Consider the following 16,922-nt stretch of genomic DNA (forward strand, 5'->3'; position numbering starts at 1 on the left):
TTTATTATTTACTGGCCTTGACTGTTTTCTTGTTTTAAACATGACTGCTTCAGAGCAGAGGAAAATATTCACAATTGCAGCTCTTTCTGGAGACATCCCAGTTCCCTAATGATATCTGAAAGATTCAGAGAGATTTCTTCAAATCAGTATTACTGTTTAATGATACCTGACTTGGAGAAATAAGCCTCCATCGAATGGGAACTTTAGTTAAGTGTCAACACATTTCCTTAACCCAGAACTGCATAATGCTCTTGAGATCTCAGCAAGACTGATAGCACCTGAGCCCTTTTTTAATTTAGCTGAAACTCTTGCATTAGTGACACACAATTTGTGCAATTGCAAACGAATACTAATATCTCAAAAAACTACAAAAATACAGCATACACAATAATCAAGGAGACTTCCAGAGGTGACTGCAAAGCCCACTGCCCACAGCAGCACAGGTTGTTTTTTACCAGGCAAGGGTACTCAAGTGGCAGATTGGCCCCTGTATGCAAAAGTTATTCAAGGAGGCCTGACAGAGAACCCTCAGACCATTTATTACAGGAGTATAAATTACCAGTGTGCCGGAAATATAATAACACCCTCCAGATCAACTCTAAAGTGATGGAAATTTTTATTGCTCTTTTCAAGTTAGTTGACAATTGACTTTGAAAGATTTATGTCAACTTACAGTCAAAGATCATTTCTCAGAGCCCTTTTTTTGGCCTGAAATCAGGCCATTTTGATCATCCATTTACTAGCTCATTATCCAAATTTTAAAAGTGCATAGCACAGTGCTAAGGAATTTTACTGCCACTTATGGAAAACCAGCTTTGGAATGTTAAAATTCTTTTGATCATCACCCTTGTACCCTGATAACTGCATGTGAGATGACTAGACACTGTTTTGCAAGTAAGAAATTTCAAGATCATTTCCATGATCTGTTTAGGTAAGAGCTTCTTATGTACTGAGGCAGCTCATAAAAACGTGAAGATATAGTATCATACTTATTTAGAAAGTAAGTTTTTAAATCTTAAAAACATCTGTTCTACGATAGCAAGCCCGGTATTAAGTAACAGGTGTATCCATGCATTTGGCTAAAAGCACAGTTCCGTGACAGAAAATCTCATCTAGTAAGTAACTGAAGGGGTTGGATACCTGCTTTAGAAGACAGAGGGGAAAATCACGCTTTTTTGCACTCGCACACAGAGTAAATTGCAAGGGGGGCAGAACAAATCTAGATAAGGAGTCTATGCTTCTTTAAAAGAAGAGGAGCTTTCTTTTGGGGCAGGATGATTACCTCTACAATCCTTGAGAAAGGAATTCACATGAAAGCTGGAAAAAAATAGGTTTATTCAAATATTCCATTTATATTATTGTTTGTCCCACCCCGTTTATATTTTACAGTAATAATATAAATGTAAGGGCCTCGAGTCCATGATTCAGATTGTCCAGCATATCTTTGTAAACGTTTAGATCGGTGCTGCATCATAACTCCACCAGGCAGTTACGGACGAGGGCGGCCCAGATACCTATCAGTAGTGCAAATCCTTTTTAGTCGGAGTTCGTATCAGAGGGTCAGACACCCAGCAAGAAAGCTCTGGGGTCCCGGTACTCTACAAAGCAGGGTGCTGCCCAGAAGCCAACAGGCTGTGCTCTGCAGGCGCTGCTGAGGTCCAGGGCGGGTGCCGGCAGGGCGGCCAGGGGGAAGCCCTCGGGGGCAGCCCCTTGCCGGGGCAGAGGCGGAGGCCGGGCCACGTACGTGAGCGGCAAGGGCACCACAGCGCCCTGAGGTCTGTAAGGGAGAGCGGGGCTGCAGAAGGTCTCCGTCCTCAGCTCCTGCAGCTGCCGCTTCAGCTTCATCCGCCGGTTCTGAAACCAGGTCTTGATCTGGGGGGGGAAGAGTACGGGGAAAAGGAATAAAAATGAGGTTACAGCGCTACCCAGGCTTGTTTATGTCGTTATTTGGAAGCGTGCTGTGGCCGTTCAGCGGCCCGGTCCCCCGCTCACCTGCACCTCGGAGAGGCGCATCCTGCCCGCCAGCTGCCGGCGCTCGGCGGCGCCCAGGTACTGCTGGCGCTGGAAGGAGCTCTCCAGGGTGCTGATCTGCTCCGCGCTGAACGCCGTGCGGAGCCGCCGCCCGCCGCGCCCGCACGGCTCCTCGGGGCCCGGCCACTCGGGGCCCTCTTCGGGCACGGGCTGCCCCGCTGGCCTCCCGCCGGCTCCTGGCGACAGGGACAAGGAGGAAAGGGTCAGCCGGGCCCGGGCACCGCGTGGGGAGCCGCCCGCCTCCTCCGCCCCCGAGGCACCGCGCAGGGTGCCTTGCCTTGCCCGGGGATGTCCCAGGCCCGCCCGAAGCCCCGGGCCGTCCCGGTGGTCGCGGTACCTGAGGCGGGAGTGGCCGCCACACGCTCCCTGCTGCTCCTGCCGCCGCTCCCGTCCCGCGGGCCCGCCGGCTGCTCCTGTCTCCGCTCGCTCCGGCCCGCGGATGATGCTCGCTGTGGAGAGCCCTCGGTGGGGCTCTTGAGAGCTTGGCTGCTCTGGGACAACCATTCCACGGAGAAAGGGGCCTTAGTCATCCTGCCTTGTTTCGGAGATGCCGGGAAGGAGGGTGTCGGGGAGCACGGGCCTCTCCTTTATACCTCAGCTCCCGGAGGAAAAGGTTGTTTGTGTAAATACACATCAAAGGGCCAGATAAGTATCATCTAATTGCTATCAGTCCTCCCCCCCAACAAAAGATATCGTTCACACGTTGCCCCAGCTCGCGGAGGCTCGGCTCCGCCGTGTCTGCCCCTGAGGAGTTCACTCCGCCGTCAGTGATTTACAGCTCTTGTTACATCCTATCCCCATGCAAATGGCATTTATGGAGCTGAGCAGCCTCAAACGGCGCTGGGGAATGTACCCCCGGGGGAGCGCAGCATCCCCGGCCGCTGGAGGGAGAGGGGACGCTGCTGCTTCCGCTCTCCCTTCCCCTGGAGTTGCTTTTCCATTCCTTTTCGAGCACCAGGCCCACTGTTCTTCTCAAGCCTGCTCCTCTCTGGGCTGAGCACTGCGTTCCCGAGGCAGCCTCAGGCAGGCGAGCGGAGAAACTCACCCACCGAGTTCTCCGGGATTGCAGAGTCAGGTTATAAGCACCAGGAACAGGCTGAGGGGTTTGGAGGAGAATGTTGTGAAACAGGAAAAGGTAAATGTCAACGTCATTGGATTCTCCAAATTGACAGGCTTCTGGTCGTTTATATAAAAGTAAGTTCTGGACTAAGGAATCAGAAAATTACAATTATTAGCTTAGAATTAACATTCTGCGGAGAGTTCTGCTGAAGTTACAGAATTCATATCTTCCCTCTCAGATCTCTTGCAGCTATGCAGGTCATCCAGGTTTCTCTTCTGTCTTACTATCTTACTATCTTTTTCGTCTTACTACCTTATGTGTGTCTTTCAGAAACGTTCCCATTCATCTTTGGGTTTTGTGTGGGACAGGAACACTTGGCTGCTGCAGTAAAGCTTCTGTATATATTGACAAAAGGCTCTTGGTGCTTTATGGGCAGTTTCTCACTGCAGGGTAACCATGAATTCCCTCTCCTTTTCACCCTCCCCTCCTGTGCAAGAACAGAGCGGGACTTCCACTGCATTGATAATTCCTACACAGCCCTGCTTGGTATCAGCCTGCCTCCAGAGACCACAATTGCACATCCTATTTATCTGTCCTTGCTCTTGCCTGCTGTTTTACACTCACCCACCACCTGCACACAAACCCAGTGCTCTGCTGTCTGTCTACCCTGTGGCTCGGCCAACTCTGCCTGCATTTCCCAGCATTCACTTTCTCTGTGATAACACCTACTGTAACTGCAGTTTTAACTATTTCTTAGTCTTATTTGTCAGTCTTAGGCAAGGGTTTGAAGACTGAAAACCCTCACACTTAATATCTAAATCTTCCAATGTACTAAATTTTCATATTATGCAGATATATTTTTCTTTATATTAATCCAGTAAAGATTTTATTAAAATCCTCTTTGTCAATCTTTTCCTAAACCAAACATTTCAACCTCTTGTCCACTGCAAATATAGTTGTTATATCCATTTATCAAGAAATCCTACAGTTTCTTGTTCACCAGAAAATAGTTTCATTGAACTATATTCAAATTTGACTTGTGAACTCCTTTTAGGCTCTCTCATTGATTGCTCATTTTCATGGCATAGTGTGAGTCCTACTTTGCTCTACAGTGTCAGTGATGACACTGTTCAAGGGTTTGTCTCTAACCAAACAAAAATACAAACACGATTTTCACCTTTATTTAAAGGTGTCTAATAAGTGATTTAGAACCACAACCGTACATGACCAGAGCCCTCCTGGAGCCCTTTGTTTCTGGCCTGTGTAGGTGGGGATTGACATTGCAGCCTGAGCCCACTAAACAAGCTTCCTGGAGGAAAAATGGTGTAAAAATGTGTATACAAACATTCAAGCATTAATGCCTCCCATATATGCTATCTACCTGAAGTCCACAAACACCTCTAGCATGGACAAAGCCTGATGGACACACACACAAACATACACATATGTATATATATTTGTGGTGCTTTCTCACCAAACAAATGGAATTGAGATCTAATAATTTGAATCTTCGTCCACTTATCCCTCCCAAGCATTTTCTGATTAATAGTGAAAAGTTTGGAAAGTCTACTTGACCAGACTGTACAAGATTGCTGTTAAATTTCCTGTTTTGTAACACCAACCCCCTCACCCCCTTACCCCACTCCACCTCGAATATTTCAGGTTCTTAACTATTCTTTTCTTTAGGTAAATGTGAAGACTTCTCCCACCACAAACCTGAGGATAAATTTTGAAATATCAGAACTTCTGAGCATTAGACAGTTCTGTTGGCAACATATCTCACAGAGCAGACCAAGCAGGCAGGAGATGGAGAGGAGACATACAGGAATGTGCTCTGCCCACTGAATTACTGAAGGACACCGAATTACTGAAGGACAAGTCCCTCAACTCAGCTGCATTTAACACGTGGCCTGGCAGCAACCTCTCCAGTCAGAACTGGGAATATCAGTGCCACTGTCTGCTTTCAGAATCCTGCCAAGCCTCCCCTGCAGTCAGGCAAAATGCCATTCTCAAGGACTAATTCTCATGAATTAGTCCTCAGAAAAAGTGTAACTTTTCTGCAAACTTCCTTCTCAGTTTAAATATTTCTGATCACTATAACACCATTCTGTGTCACAGATGGGGCACAGTCCCATCCCAATGAGATAAATATGTCCCATGTGCCCAGAATTATTTCCAGTCTGAGTCCTTACAGAATATTAAGTATAAATAAAAGCAATTTACTTATATCCCACTTACATTCTTATATATAAACATATATACTTATGTATCTCTATACAAATACTTTTTAAAAAAGTATAAAAGAGTCTATTTCTATGTCAATCCTATTTACAGCCGTATGTTAACAAATAAAGACACTTGGCAAGCTTGTCATATAGGACAAAAAGAATACATGACCTATGATGGAGCTCCAAAAACAGAAAGTATTGAGTTTTATCATCCACTGATACATCTGCCTTTACTCATTTGAAGACTTTTCACCATCTGAGCTGCAAATTACATCTTTATACACTGCTGGTTTATTAATTGCATTGTATTGAAGCAAATGGCACTGCAGAAAGATGGTGTCAAATACTGACCTCCCAGAGACACAAATTGATCATGGTGTGACTAGATTAAACCAAATCTCATTTCCATTACACATGAAATGTGTAAGTCTCCTGGACAGGTAGCAGATGACTTCTGAATGTAATGACTGCTACAATATTTAACAGTTGCTAATTTAATTTTATCTAAAATTCTTAAGCTGCTTTCCTTCTGTTTCTATCTATTATTCATTAAATGCTTGTTTGAAAATCTCCTGCTAAACTGTGATTCAGAAATACCATGTTTGAAATCAAGTGGTATTACCAACAGAATGAAAACCTGCTCATGCTAATGAAATTTGTCAGAGTAGGGCAGGGACAGATAGCAGCTTTTACTCTGCTGCTTTGGGGTGGGGGCAGAGACAAAGAGCTCAGACATACCAACATGATTGCCACTAGCAGGAGTCTGGAGATCCATTACCATAGATAACGGCAATACTCTGTGCAGATGCTTGCAGAATACACAGCTGCCCTCTCTGGGGAGGCAGCACCCTCCCCTTCAGCTTTGCAGAAATCTTCACACACAACACTGCTCTCATGTTGGGGAGGTTCTGAAGAACTACCTACTTGGCTGCCTGCTAGACAGTTGATAATATTCAGAAATATTGGATATTAGATAATAAATAAAAATATTTTGGGATTACATCCCAGCCTTTTTTGAATGAACTGTGGCTCCACATCTTGCAGCCCACGGCCCAGCTGTGCCCTAGTAAGGCAGCTCAGAGCCCTGCAGAGGGGCAGGATTGTGCTGAGACATCCCCTCGCTACGGGAGCTGTGGAGGAACTGAAGAGAGAGCAGCTGAGGGTGCCCATTCCCCTGGGCTCCCCAAGTGCCAGGGACAGCTGCCACCGGCTGGCCTTGCTGCAGTGGGTGCACAAGACCGGGGGAAGGGACGGTCATTTTGTACCCCATAGCACTGGAGGGTCCTGGGAGACTAGAGTAGGGGGAGTTTGTGGTTCTTGGGAGCAGTCAGGTGGTGATGCAACTCAAAGAGTAAAAAGCAGGCAGTTTATGCCACACAGGGACCGTGTGTTCACACAGGGACCGTGTGTTCACACAGGGACCGTGTGTTCACACAGGGACCGTGTGTTCACCCGTGGACAAGCAGATTTGCCATGAAGGTCTGTCCAGGGAAGCAAGGGCCGCTGGTATCTGCTATGCAATTTACATGGTCTCTGTCCTGGTGTGTTTATCCAAACATTCAGTTTCTGAGTAATCACTACTTAGGACTTAAAAGCATTACAAATGGCCTCTGATCAATCTCTTAATTATCAATTATTATCATTATCTTCCCTCTTAGACAGAATAAAAGCTACTCTTCCATGAGGCATTTAAAGACCATATGTGCAGAAATACCATGAGGGCCTGGTATAAACATAGTGACAATGCACAGATGAAAATTAAATGTCTCATCATGTTTGGAATCGATCTAAATCAACACAGCACTCAAAATGCCAAGAGCTCCCATGGCTCCTTAACACAAGGCTGCCACCAGCAGCTAAAAAGAATCAGTGAAATGTTTGAAAATTATATATATTCTGCAGAGACATGCTGCAAATATTAAGAAAGAAAACTCTTGTTTTAATAGCTCTTTACCCAAATTTATGCCTATTTTAAAAAAAGACACATTCAATATGAATCAGGACCACATTTAGAACTTACACTGCTGTTGTTACAGAAGCAAGGTACAGCAGCAGAGTCTTTTGTTTATTTATTTATTACTAGACAAACTATTACAGTTGGAAAACCATCCAAGTTTCAGGAAAGTAAATCCTACTTCAGCACTCATTGCTATCATATTGCCAGAGGGACATCTCTGTGGACACTGCTCGAATGAAACTGCTCAAAATCTGTTGTTGGTTTAATTCTGTTTAGACTAGAAATTAGACTTTAAAAACAATTAGACACACTTAGACACCTTGCAATCTTTTCAAAACCTAACAGAGAGGCTAACTTCACATTTTACATCAAGGCCTTTTTCTTTATCAGTCTTTGCTGTAAGATATATTTTTTTTTTCATGATGATTACTTCTAAAGTTACATTTAGCAACTTATAAAAGAATACATTAAATCAGATTTTTTTTTTCCATTACATTCATATTTCCCACAAATACTTCCTAAAGAAAATAAGAAAGAAATGAAAGAAATTATACTGACCAAAGCATTTATTTTTATTGAAAGTAACTTTTCACTTTCAGCTATTAAAGAATGAATAATGTTCCCCCTTGAGTTTAGAGTTAGCATTTGAGCATGATGAGTCAGTCAGCAGGAGAATGAGCTATCACAGCTGGCAGCCCTGGGACATCCATCACGCTCTGTGCCCACCCTGGTCTATACCACACAGTGCTGCTTTGAAATGCATTGCTCTCAGCAGTGAAAATGTTTTCTGACTCTTCCTTCCCCCCCTAACTTAAACCTGAAATAAATCAGGTTTGTATTGCTGTATTGCTCCAAAAACCAATCTTTTCAAATTAAATGGAAAGAATCTTTAACTTTTTTTTTTCCCATTTAAACTGACTTCAAGGCTCTTCTCCATTTCGCATTTTTAGTTATTTCTCCCCTTCATCTGTATTCCTCACTATACACCATTTCTTCCTGTTTTCCTTATTCCAATCACTTCTATCTAGTATCCTGCTAGTATCCAATCTAGTATCCAATGTTACTATTGCCTGAAGGGAATAACTTTGGCAGGATATATCACTGTAGCAACAGAGCATAAATGGCACTGGACATCTGCCTTCACTAAAGCCAAACAGGGAGCACAGACACGGCCTGACATTCCCTTAGTTTACTGATAAGGGAAAAGCTGGGCTTAGTGGGTGAGGACAGGAATGTAGTTAGGTTAAGATGCTTAACACTGCCCCTGTAACCCACAGTTCGATGTCTGTGTTTCTTCCAGACAGTGCAGTGCAATTCTTTTGCCAGAAATCAGTGTATTACACATGGATAGAAGGTAAATGGGATTTAAGAATGTGTGTGCATGTTCTCTAAAAGATTAAAGAGTGCAGCTGAAAGCTGAATATAAATACATGAAATGGAATATAAAAAACCCTGCCATTCTGTGTTTGCATGTTTCTAATGGGCGAGGTTTGTGCAGACATCTGAAGGGCCCATCGTGTTTCTCTCCCTTTGCTGCCGGTGCACCAACACCTAAAACGCTGCAGAGGAGCTCTTGTGCCATCTCCTGGTTACTCCGAGCCTTCACAGCCAGAAAGCTGCCACAGAAAGGAAGGGAAGCAGCAGACGTTTAGCTGAGGCAGTGATAGAATCAGGGAATCATTCAGGTTGGAGAAAACCTCTGAGACCATCGAGTCCAGCCCTTGATCCAAGTTCATCACTAAACCATGTCCCTGAGTGCCACATGTACACAGGAACACTCCTGGGATGGTCACTCAGTTCTTGGCAGCTAAAACAACTCACCCAGCATGACAGGCTCGGCCTCTAACCCTCTGCTGCTGCTTTTAGCACCAAGTCATTTTCCACTACATTAGCATAAGTATAGAACAGAAATTCAGCCCCCCTCTATAACATCTTTGACATCAGTTCTAGCAACTCATGCCACAGCATCACCTACTTTTGGTGTGTATCAGTGGAAAAATGCAAATAAACCCCTGAAAATTGAAGTGACTGGAATACAATTAAATTACTAATCAAATCAATATAATTCCCTGATTGCAGCAAGTATCTGAATTAGTGTCCAATTTACTTTCCTGAAGATCCCTACTGAGTCCCTCTCCCTTCACAGGAACAAGAAGACCTGTGAACTTATGACAGAGTTTTATCTCACTTGCTCTTAAAAATTCACAGGAAAGCATATCTTAGAGGTGTGTTACAGATGAGGGATCTATTCCAATGCTTCACAGAAAGCTTTTCATGAAAAAAATTGAAACAAAATCAACCTTGTTTCAAAATCAAGTGCTTAAGCTTCGCAGTACACAAAAAAAACCCCTCACCCTGCAGCTACTACAATTTTTTACAGCAACATTTCACATTCGCAGGTCTGCTCAATCCAATCTTGTCCATGTAAGTCCACTTCTTTCAGTCTTTCTCACTTTATGTTTCAAAACATATACTTATTGTGGTCCTCTACTCTCCCTCATTCTGGGTGTATGCATCCTAGCTGCAGTGCCTAAATGGTAAAGTATTCCTGCTGATGCTTCTCCATTGCCAAACAGAGCAAAATAATTACCTTGTGTCTTGTGCAGCTCTCATGCAGTAACACCTCAGGTCTTCTCCTCTCACCTTCTATTCTTTTTGCAAACTGTACACATGGATTCATATTCAGCTTGTGATCTATTACGGTCCCCAGAGATTTTTACTGAAGCTCTGCAATCATTTTTCATTTAACATTTATCCTTCAAAACCATAAGACTTGAAGCTGAAACCTCAACTGTTATCATGCTTATTGTGAGTTCTAAGCTTGTGTAAGTGTGCTTTTCCAAGTAAAATTCACAGACATGACTACACATTCCATACAGTGTAGGCTGTGAGAAGACTGCCTTATGGTAATCCTGGAGAGTTTGCCTCCCTCACTGGAGTCTGCAGAGTCCCAAGCAGGTCTTATCTTGTTGTTACTGTGACTGTGATAGTTCCCTTCTTCCCAGTGGGTGTGTTGAGAACAGAGCATGTTTTACCTCATTACTGTAAGCCAGAACAGTTTGCTTCCCCCCATCTGCACAGCTGCCAAGGTGAAGGCCATCGGCAGATCTTGGAATTCAAACAGCAGCAGCACCTGCATTACATGGGGCAGCTAATGAGCAAAAGAGGACACTGCATATGTATGAAATGTTAATTAGCACAGATCTCTTTACTCACCCCAACAGCACTTTCCCTGGAGCTTCACTCCTGAGAGGGCTCCAGTGCATTGGGTCCTCATTTGATTGATACTCCAGGATTCCCTGGGAATGCTACATTTCTGATAAAGCCAAAATTCTCTCATTTTGTGCTTTCTCCCTGAGGGATCTGCACCTGCTTTTCACTCATAACATCTGGATAGTCCTAACCCCACTCAATTCAGTTTCACAATTTAACAAACATGTTAATTACCCTTTGAAACGATGTGTCCAGTTGTGTATTCACCTTAGAGGTGCATCATCTGAATCTGAGTGACCAAATATATAATCAGGCCAGGAGCATCTGTTGCCAAGGCATGTATTGACTTCAACATACAACATACTGTTTTTATCTCTTGGGACAGTTTCCATTAGGTCATTTAAAAATTACTTAATGGACAAAAACATGTCAGCCTTTTAAATTAGTCTCTATGCTTGCCGACTTTCGGACAGCTTTTCCAGTAACTCTTCTCGTGCCAAAGCTTTCCTGGCTGATTCTCTGTCATTCTCTTTACTTTGTGCTTCCACTCATTCCTGTGGATTTGCCCATTTTTAAAAACTAGTATTATTTTCTGGGAACTCACTCATTCTTCCTCCATCAAAAATACAGTAATTCCAATATTATTTCAGTTTTCCTCATTATCATAGAACAGATTTAATCAGAAGTTAATGTTATGATACCTCTAATTAGTTTGATAGCCTCTGACCTGCATTCTTGGTTAACTTTGATCATGACATGCATTGTTTAGAGGGGAGGCAGTGGAACAGAAAGCACTCCAGGCTTTTGCACCATCTGATACCTCTTCATAAGCAGAGAGCTCTTATTGTATAACAGAAAAATATTTAAAAATCCATTTTTATTGTTTTGCTTTTCCCTTGCTGACAGATTTTTTTGTCTGTCCAGTTTTGTTCCTAACCTGCTGCGCTGTTCTTTTGTATTTGTTCATGGTAATGTAGATGTCTTTTTTTTTTTTCCAGTATTCTTTTTTTATTTTTTTTCAGGTAATTCATGAGCCCCCAATGCAGCCAAAGTGCTCTCTGAGTTTTCTTTCCTTTGCATGTGATAGACTGTTAAAATATGACCTTAGAAGCTCTTCTTAGAAACTTTCAGCTTTCTTGAATTTTTCTTTGTGTTTTAATTCCTTCCCCAGGACCTCATGCACCAATTCCTTGAGTTTATTGAAGTTTGCTTTTTTGAAGCCTAGTGTTACTATTCTGCTTCTTTCATCTCTTTCTTTCCTTTGAATCAAGAACTCTGTTGTCTCATTGATTGCTTTCCACATGCACATTTTCAACAGTTTATATACTAAACACTGTAAAACCTTAAACAGTAAGATTATTCCCTATGGTTCCAGCACTAGTTTATATACACAAAGCTGTATCTGAAGTGTGCTCACGCTGGGCTCAGAGCAAGTCATGTCCTGGCTGTCATCAGAGGGATAAGAAGGTGGCATGAGCTGGGATGTGAGCACAGTGTACTTCAATACATCCTCCAGTCTGGAGAAACAATGAATGAGAGACTACTGGTGACATTTCAAAATACATCATCCTCACAAATTTTTAGATGCAGCCCCGGGTATTCAGTATTTCATCAGCTTAGTTGATCAAACATCAAAACTTAGTTGTTTGTTACTCTGTTAAGTTCTCCACATCTTTCTCCAGGTTTCACTCCATTACCTTTTATTTAAGTAAACTTATTTGGGAGATTTTGTGTTCCCAACAATGGTCTTTAACACAATTATCCAATCTTTGACCTGCAGTTTACCTTCATGGAGAAAAGCTAGGTTGCTCATATCTGTGGATCTGTACTCTCACCTCAGGAGTCATCTGTTCTTTCCCACCTTGTATTTTCAAGTCCTTTGCCCTTTCAGTTCCTTCCATCAAGAGAATGAGAACTAGGAGCTATCTTGAAGAGGTATCAAGATACTTCTTTCCCCAGAAGAAGTGACTTTATTTTCCCTTTTCCCCAGAAAACCCTATAATCCTAATCTATGACTGTGCAGATGATTATTCTGGAATTTTGCAATTTAGGTGAATAATTTACTACTGTTACTGTTTATGAATTTTATCACATATGACAGCAAATAAGCATCTAATTGCACAATTGTTGTCATTCATTGATAGACCAAAAACAGCCACATTATAAGTTTCTTCAGACTTGGTTGCTGCAGGAATTTTCAAACAGGAATTCAAAAGGTAAAATTGTTCATTCCCACATGTATTTTACAGGGCTATCAGACTATGAACCTTAAAATTCTCCAATGGAATATTCCATCACAAATTAGTAATTTATTGGTACATAAAAACTACAAGTTCCCTTGGGGGGAAAAAAATCCCCCAAAACATCTTTACAGTCCAAACTGTAGCGAGGGCAGTGTCTTTTACCTATAGTAACTTAAGGAAAAAACTTTTATAGATGAAGAATCTCAGTCAAATGCCAAAGATGACTCATTAAGTTTGATTCACAGGACTTTTCAAATATTTTTCAAACCTGTACTTCCAGTGCTTTGAGGGTCTGTCAAAGCTCAGCATACATTTAAAACTCATTATTTATAAAGTGTATTTTGAGAAAAAAAAGACTTTCTGAAAAAAGAAAAAGCCAGCTCTAAACAGAACACTTGAAATTTAAAGAAGGTTATGCTTTGGGTGGTATTTAAGCAAGTATGAGGGAGAAAATTAATTTATCTGCACTCTTTCCACCATCATGATATCAAAGATTGAAACAATCAACTGTATATTTAACACTGAAAAAACTGATGGCTTCCACCTCTTCCCAACTGTAGTTTATATATCTTTTTAATTTACAAACTTTCCTCAAGTTTTAATCCTTTGCAAATCACATTGACTGCTCACAGAAATGATGAATCTCAGCAATGCTTATGAAAACAATCCAATACACAAAGCAAAGTCTAGAAGTGGTTGAAAATTTTTAAAGGAAAGGAATTTGTCAGAATCACGAAGCAGTGTTTATTCATTAATTATGTCCCAGCTCCTTGGTTTGGGATTCTACAGAGTGGTTCATAGGATGAATTGAATTCCATCCCTGTTTCCAGGCTTCTGGAGGTGCTGGAGCTGGGAACCTGACTGCTAACAGAGCTGGTGTAAGAAGGAAGGACACACTTCCCAGCTCTCTCATAACAGGAGTGAAAACCCCAGGGATCCTGGGAGCAAACATCTGCTAAGGGCACCAATACACAAAGCAACTGGAAAGTCTCCCAAGGAACAGACTTCATTTCAGAAGTCTATGGGTCACTGTTTGGAAAACAAACAAACATAAAAGCAAGATGAGGGGAATGTGGAAAAAATGAGGAGGAGCTAGGACAGCTGGTAGCAATTGTGGCTTAAAGAAGAAGCTCAATTTTTTTTCCCCCAAAATTCTAGTTTGGTATTGAAACAGAAGCACAGGGCCAGACTGCAAAGACCCTCACTTATGCAGTACAATTACTGATGCCAATAGTATTTTGCCAACTAGATAAAAATGAACATATTTCTTTGATATGTTTTGTCCCTTCTTTTTTTTTTTAAAGGACATTCCCCACAAAGAGAGAAAACTTCAGCTCAACCCTTACTGCTTGTAAGTCATAAATAAGCAGCACAGTTATATGCTAGATGTAACTTTCTTCTGAAATCTGTGTCATATAACATACACATACCTCAGTGTTCATGGACAAAACCAAACCAGTTTCCTTGTAAAGGAGTGGATTTTCTTTTTCATTAGCTATTAACATTTGCTGCTGTTCTTGTTGTGGGGTGGTGCCTAAACACAAAATCTGAAATGTCTAATTGATGGAAACACCCCAACGTAGTACCATAACTCAATATTATGAATTAATACCAATGTAAGGTTTGATACACTGAAGCACTTACAGAAGACATGAGCTGATTTTTAAAATCCTGTATAGCACCAGTTATCATCACAGAATACACAGTATTTTCTAGATGCAACAACACAGAACTAAGAAATACACGAGCAAATTCTCGTGAGTGCAAAATATGAATGATAAGAAAGTTCACAAAAGCAATTTCCAAAGTCTGACTGGTAACTGTATAAAATGGATTTATTAAGATCATGTGGTTAGCAATTCTTGTGGATTACTTTACATTAGTAAAATTTAATGCTACTTCAAATTTTACTGTCGTTCAAAGGTAAGGTGTGGGTTTAAGTGAATGGTAATTTTTAATTGACAAAACCCCAAATAACTACTAACAAAACCAATTATTTAAAATAAATGCATACAGATAAAATACATGAAATGTATGTCTGAAGATAACGCTATCATTAACATTCTTAAATCATAAAGACAGAAGGGGTAAATATTAAATGTTTTCACATTTGTCAATATTTAGAGAAATAGCAACTTTATTTACTTTCCTAAGGGTAAGTCAGAATACTATAATTAATGACATGTTAAAGCTACATATGGTAAATAAAAAAAATCATATTAGAAGTAGTAAAAAAGCAAGCAAACCCTGTTGAGGACTGAGTTCTTCAGTGTTTAAACCAATAAGAACCAAAAGTTAGCAGTATTGTATTAGTAGGAAAAAGTAACTGAGTATTTAAAGGAAAGTATGGACACACCTTGTTTTTACTGAGGAAGATGAGAGAGGGTTGAGATGTAATATTGCTGTTACTGACAAGAGAAAAGGAGAAGCCTTCCTCTTATACACTGAGGAAGCTACAGTTCAGCATGTGCACATGCACTTCTGTCAAACACAACAGTACAACTGCAAAACACCAGACATGTACACACTTCCATTTCTTACATCTTTATCCCTCTCCATCGCTAACACTTGACAAGATACTTAGATCACATCTGCCCTTCACTTCTCTCAGAAAATTTTCTTTTTAATTTTTTTTTTTTAACACAGTTCTAAGCAAATAATTTCAGAACACTGCTTAAGTGTTTCTTGCCCTACCCTGCTTCTCCTTCAACACTACCATTGCTCCTTCTGGTAGAAATACTTGCATTTTTAACTAATTTGTATCCTTAACATTCTGGCCTTGCATAAACCTGAGTAGCTCAATACATTTTCTAGCAATAGCAACACGTTTCATGGCCATTTAGAAGGTCTTGTAAATATAAGCTCTATGAATAGGCTAGCAGCACAGTTTTACAAGTTGCAGATCCAAATTTCACATGGTTATCTTCTATTGGATGCTGCAGGAGCACTGTGATCTACAAAAACAACCTCAGGAGCAAAAGCCATACTCAAATGTGCACACATACAGACAGACATAAATTGGCAAAGTGACTCTTGTGCCAAATACAGATAAAAAAAGCAATTTCACATTTGCTGTCTTCACAACGCCGGGAGTGCAGAAGCAGAGCAATGAATTGTTAATACTTACATTCAGATCTTACTTTCATTTGGAACACAGGTTAGTCTAATGACTTTAAAATCAAACTAAAAAAAAAAAAAGTTGAAGGATAGCATTCCTCTCCTTCCTTGTTAAGAGAAACAGACAGCCAATTATTGATGTCAGTTACAGTTTTCATAATATACAACATAAAACAAGACACACCAACAGTCAATGAATAGCAGAGGATCTGTGTTTCTGAATTATACGCACAATGTGACAGGATATAAGTGTACTGTGTTTATATAAAAATAGATTCAACTTTTAATGAACTAGGTTTTGAACTCTCCTAGGCCAGCTTGGCAACAGAAGCTGGAATTTTAACTTCTCTTCCACAGTATTTTTCAGATATTGGTTTTCAGGCTAATTAATTATTTATGCTAAAGAAGAGTAACAAAATTAATAAGCCTTTTCATCTATACTCTAATTTTCTCTCTCTTTTTCTTCTTTTGATCTGCCACCCATTTGCCAGTGATTCAAATCCCATTAGTCAGCATTTTATAATTCCATGTTAAGAAATATAATAATTTCAACTTGAGACAGTATCTTATATCGCTTCACTTCAGTATTTGCTTGGAAATAGGTCCAGTAGATGGAGTCAGCTTAATCCAGTTTTACAGTCTAGACCCAGAATAGAACAGCTGAAACATAAATAATTACTGAAATGTTGCTTTCATCCTGCGTAGTGTGTCCTGAATTTTTCGAGAATGTTTTTCTGCTGGTATCTGATGGAAGTTAGCACAGTTGTCAGCTGCCAAGGCAGAAATGTCTGCATCTTTAAAATGAGTTACTCTTTGTCTGAGGTAAGACTGCAGCTTGAAATCTGGTGCATAGGTATAAGGATTCTCTTGAAAGGCATGAACTTGGCTCACAACTTTTGCAATGTTTCTTGTAAGAGAATATCATAAAAAAAATTAGTTTGTTTTGCTGATAATAAAAACAAAAGCATAAATGAAAAAACAAGCCTTAAAGGAAATTCAAAGGCATCAAGGATTTTATTCTATTGTATATGTACCTCTAGTTACATGACTAAACAAATTAAACTATTTTAACT

At 40.9% G+C, this 16,922-nt stretch overlaps 2 protein-coding genes across 2 annotated transcripts in view; both read right to left on the minus strand.

Annotated features, from left to right (window-relative positions):
- Positions 1 to 1,318: 1,318 nt before the first annotated feature.
- LOC107206976 (homeobox protein HMX2-like) lies at positions 1,319 to 14,413 on the minus strand. The gene is made up of 2 exons (XM_015633524.1): positions 1,993 to 14,413; positions 1,319 to 1,872 (listed from the first exon to the last, which is right to left on the minus strand). Exons 1-2 carry the CDS (start codon positions 2,533 to 2,535, stop codon positions 1,561 to 1,563), a joined length of 855 nt encoding a protein of 284 aa, XP_015489010.1. The 5' UTR covers positions 2,536 to 14,413; the 3' UTR covers positions 1,319 to 1,560.
- Positions 14,414 to 14,549: 136 nt separating this feature from the next.
- KNDC1 (kinase non-catalytic C-lobe domain containing 1) overlaps positions 14,550 to 16,922 on the minus strand; it is a 58,055-nt gene continuing 55,682 nt past the window's right edge. Inside the window, exon 30 of the mRNA XM_015633523.3 lies at positions 14,550 to 16,756. Within this exon, the coding sequence (XP_015489009.1) occupies positions 16,525 to 16,756 (232 nt within the window). The 3' untranslated portion in view covers positions 14,550 to 16,524. The remainder of the gene's footprint in view (positions 16,757 to 16,922) is intronic.

Source organism: Parus major, chromosome 6 (assembly GCF_001522545.3).
Source record: "Parus major isolate Abel chromosome 6, Parus_major1.1, whole genome shotgun sequence".
Taxonomy (NCBI): Eukaryota; Metazoa; Chordata; class Aves; order Passeriformes; family Paridae; genus Parus; species Parus major.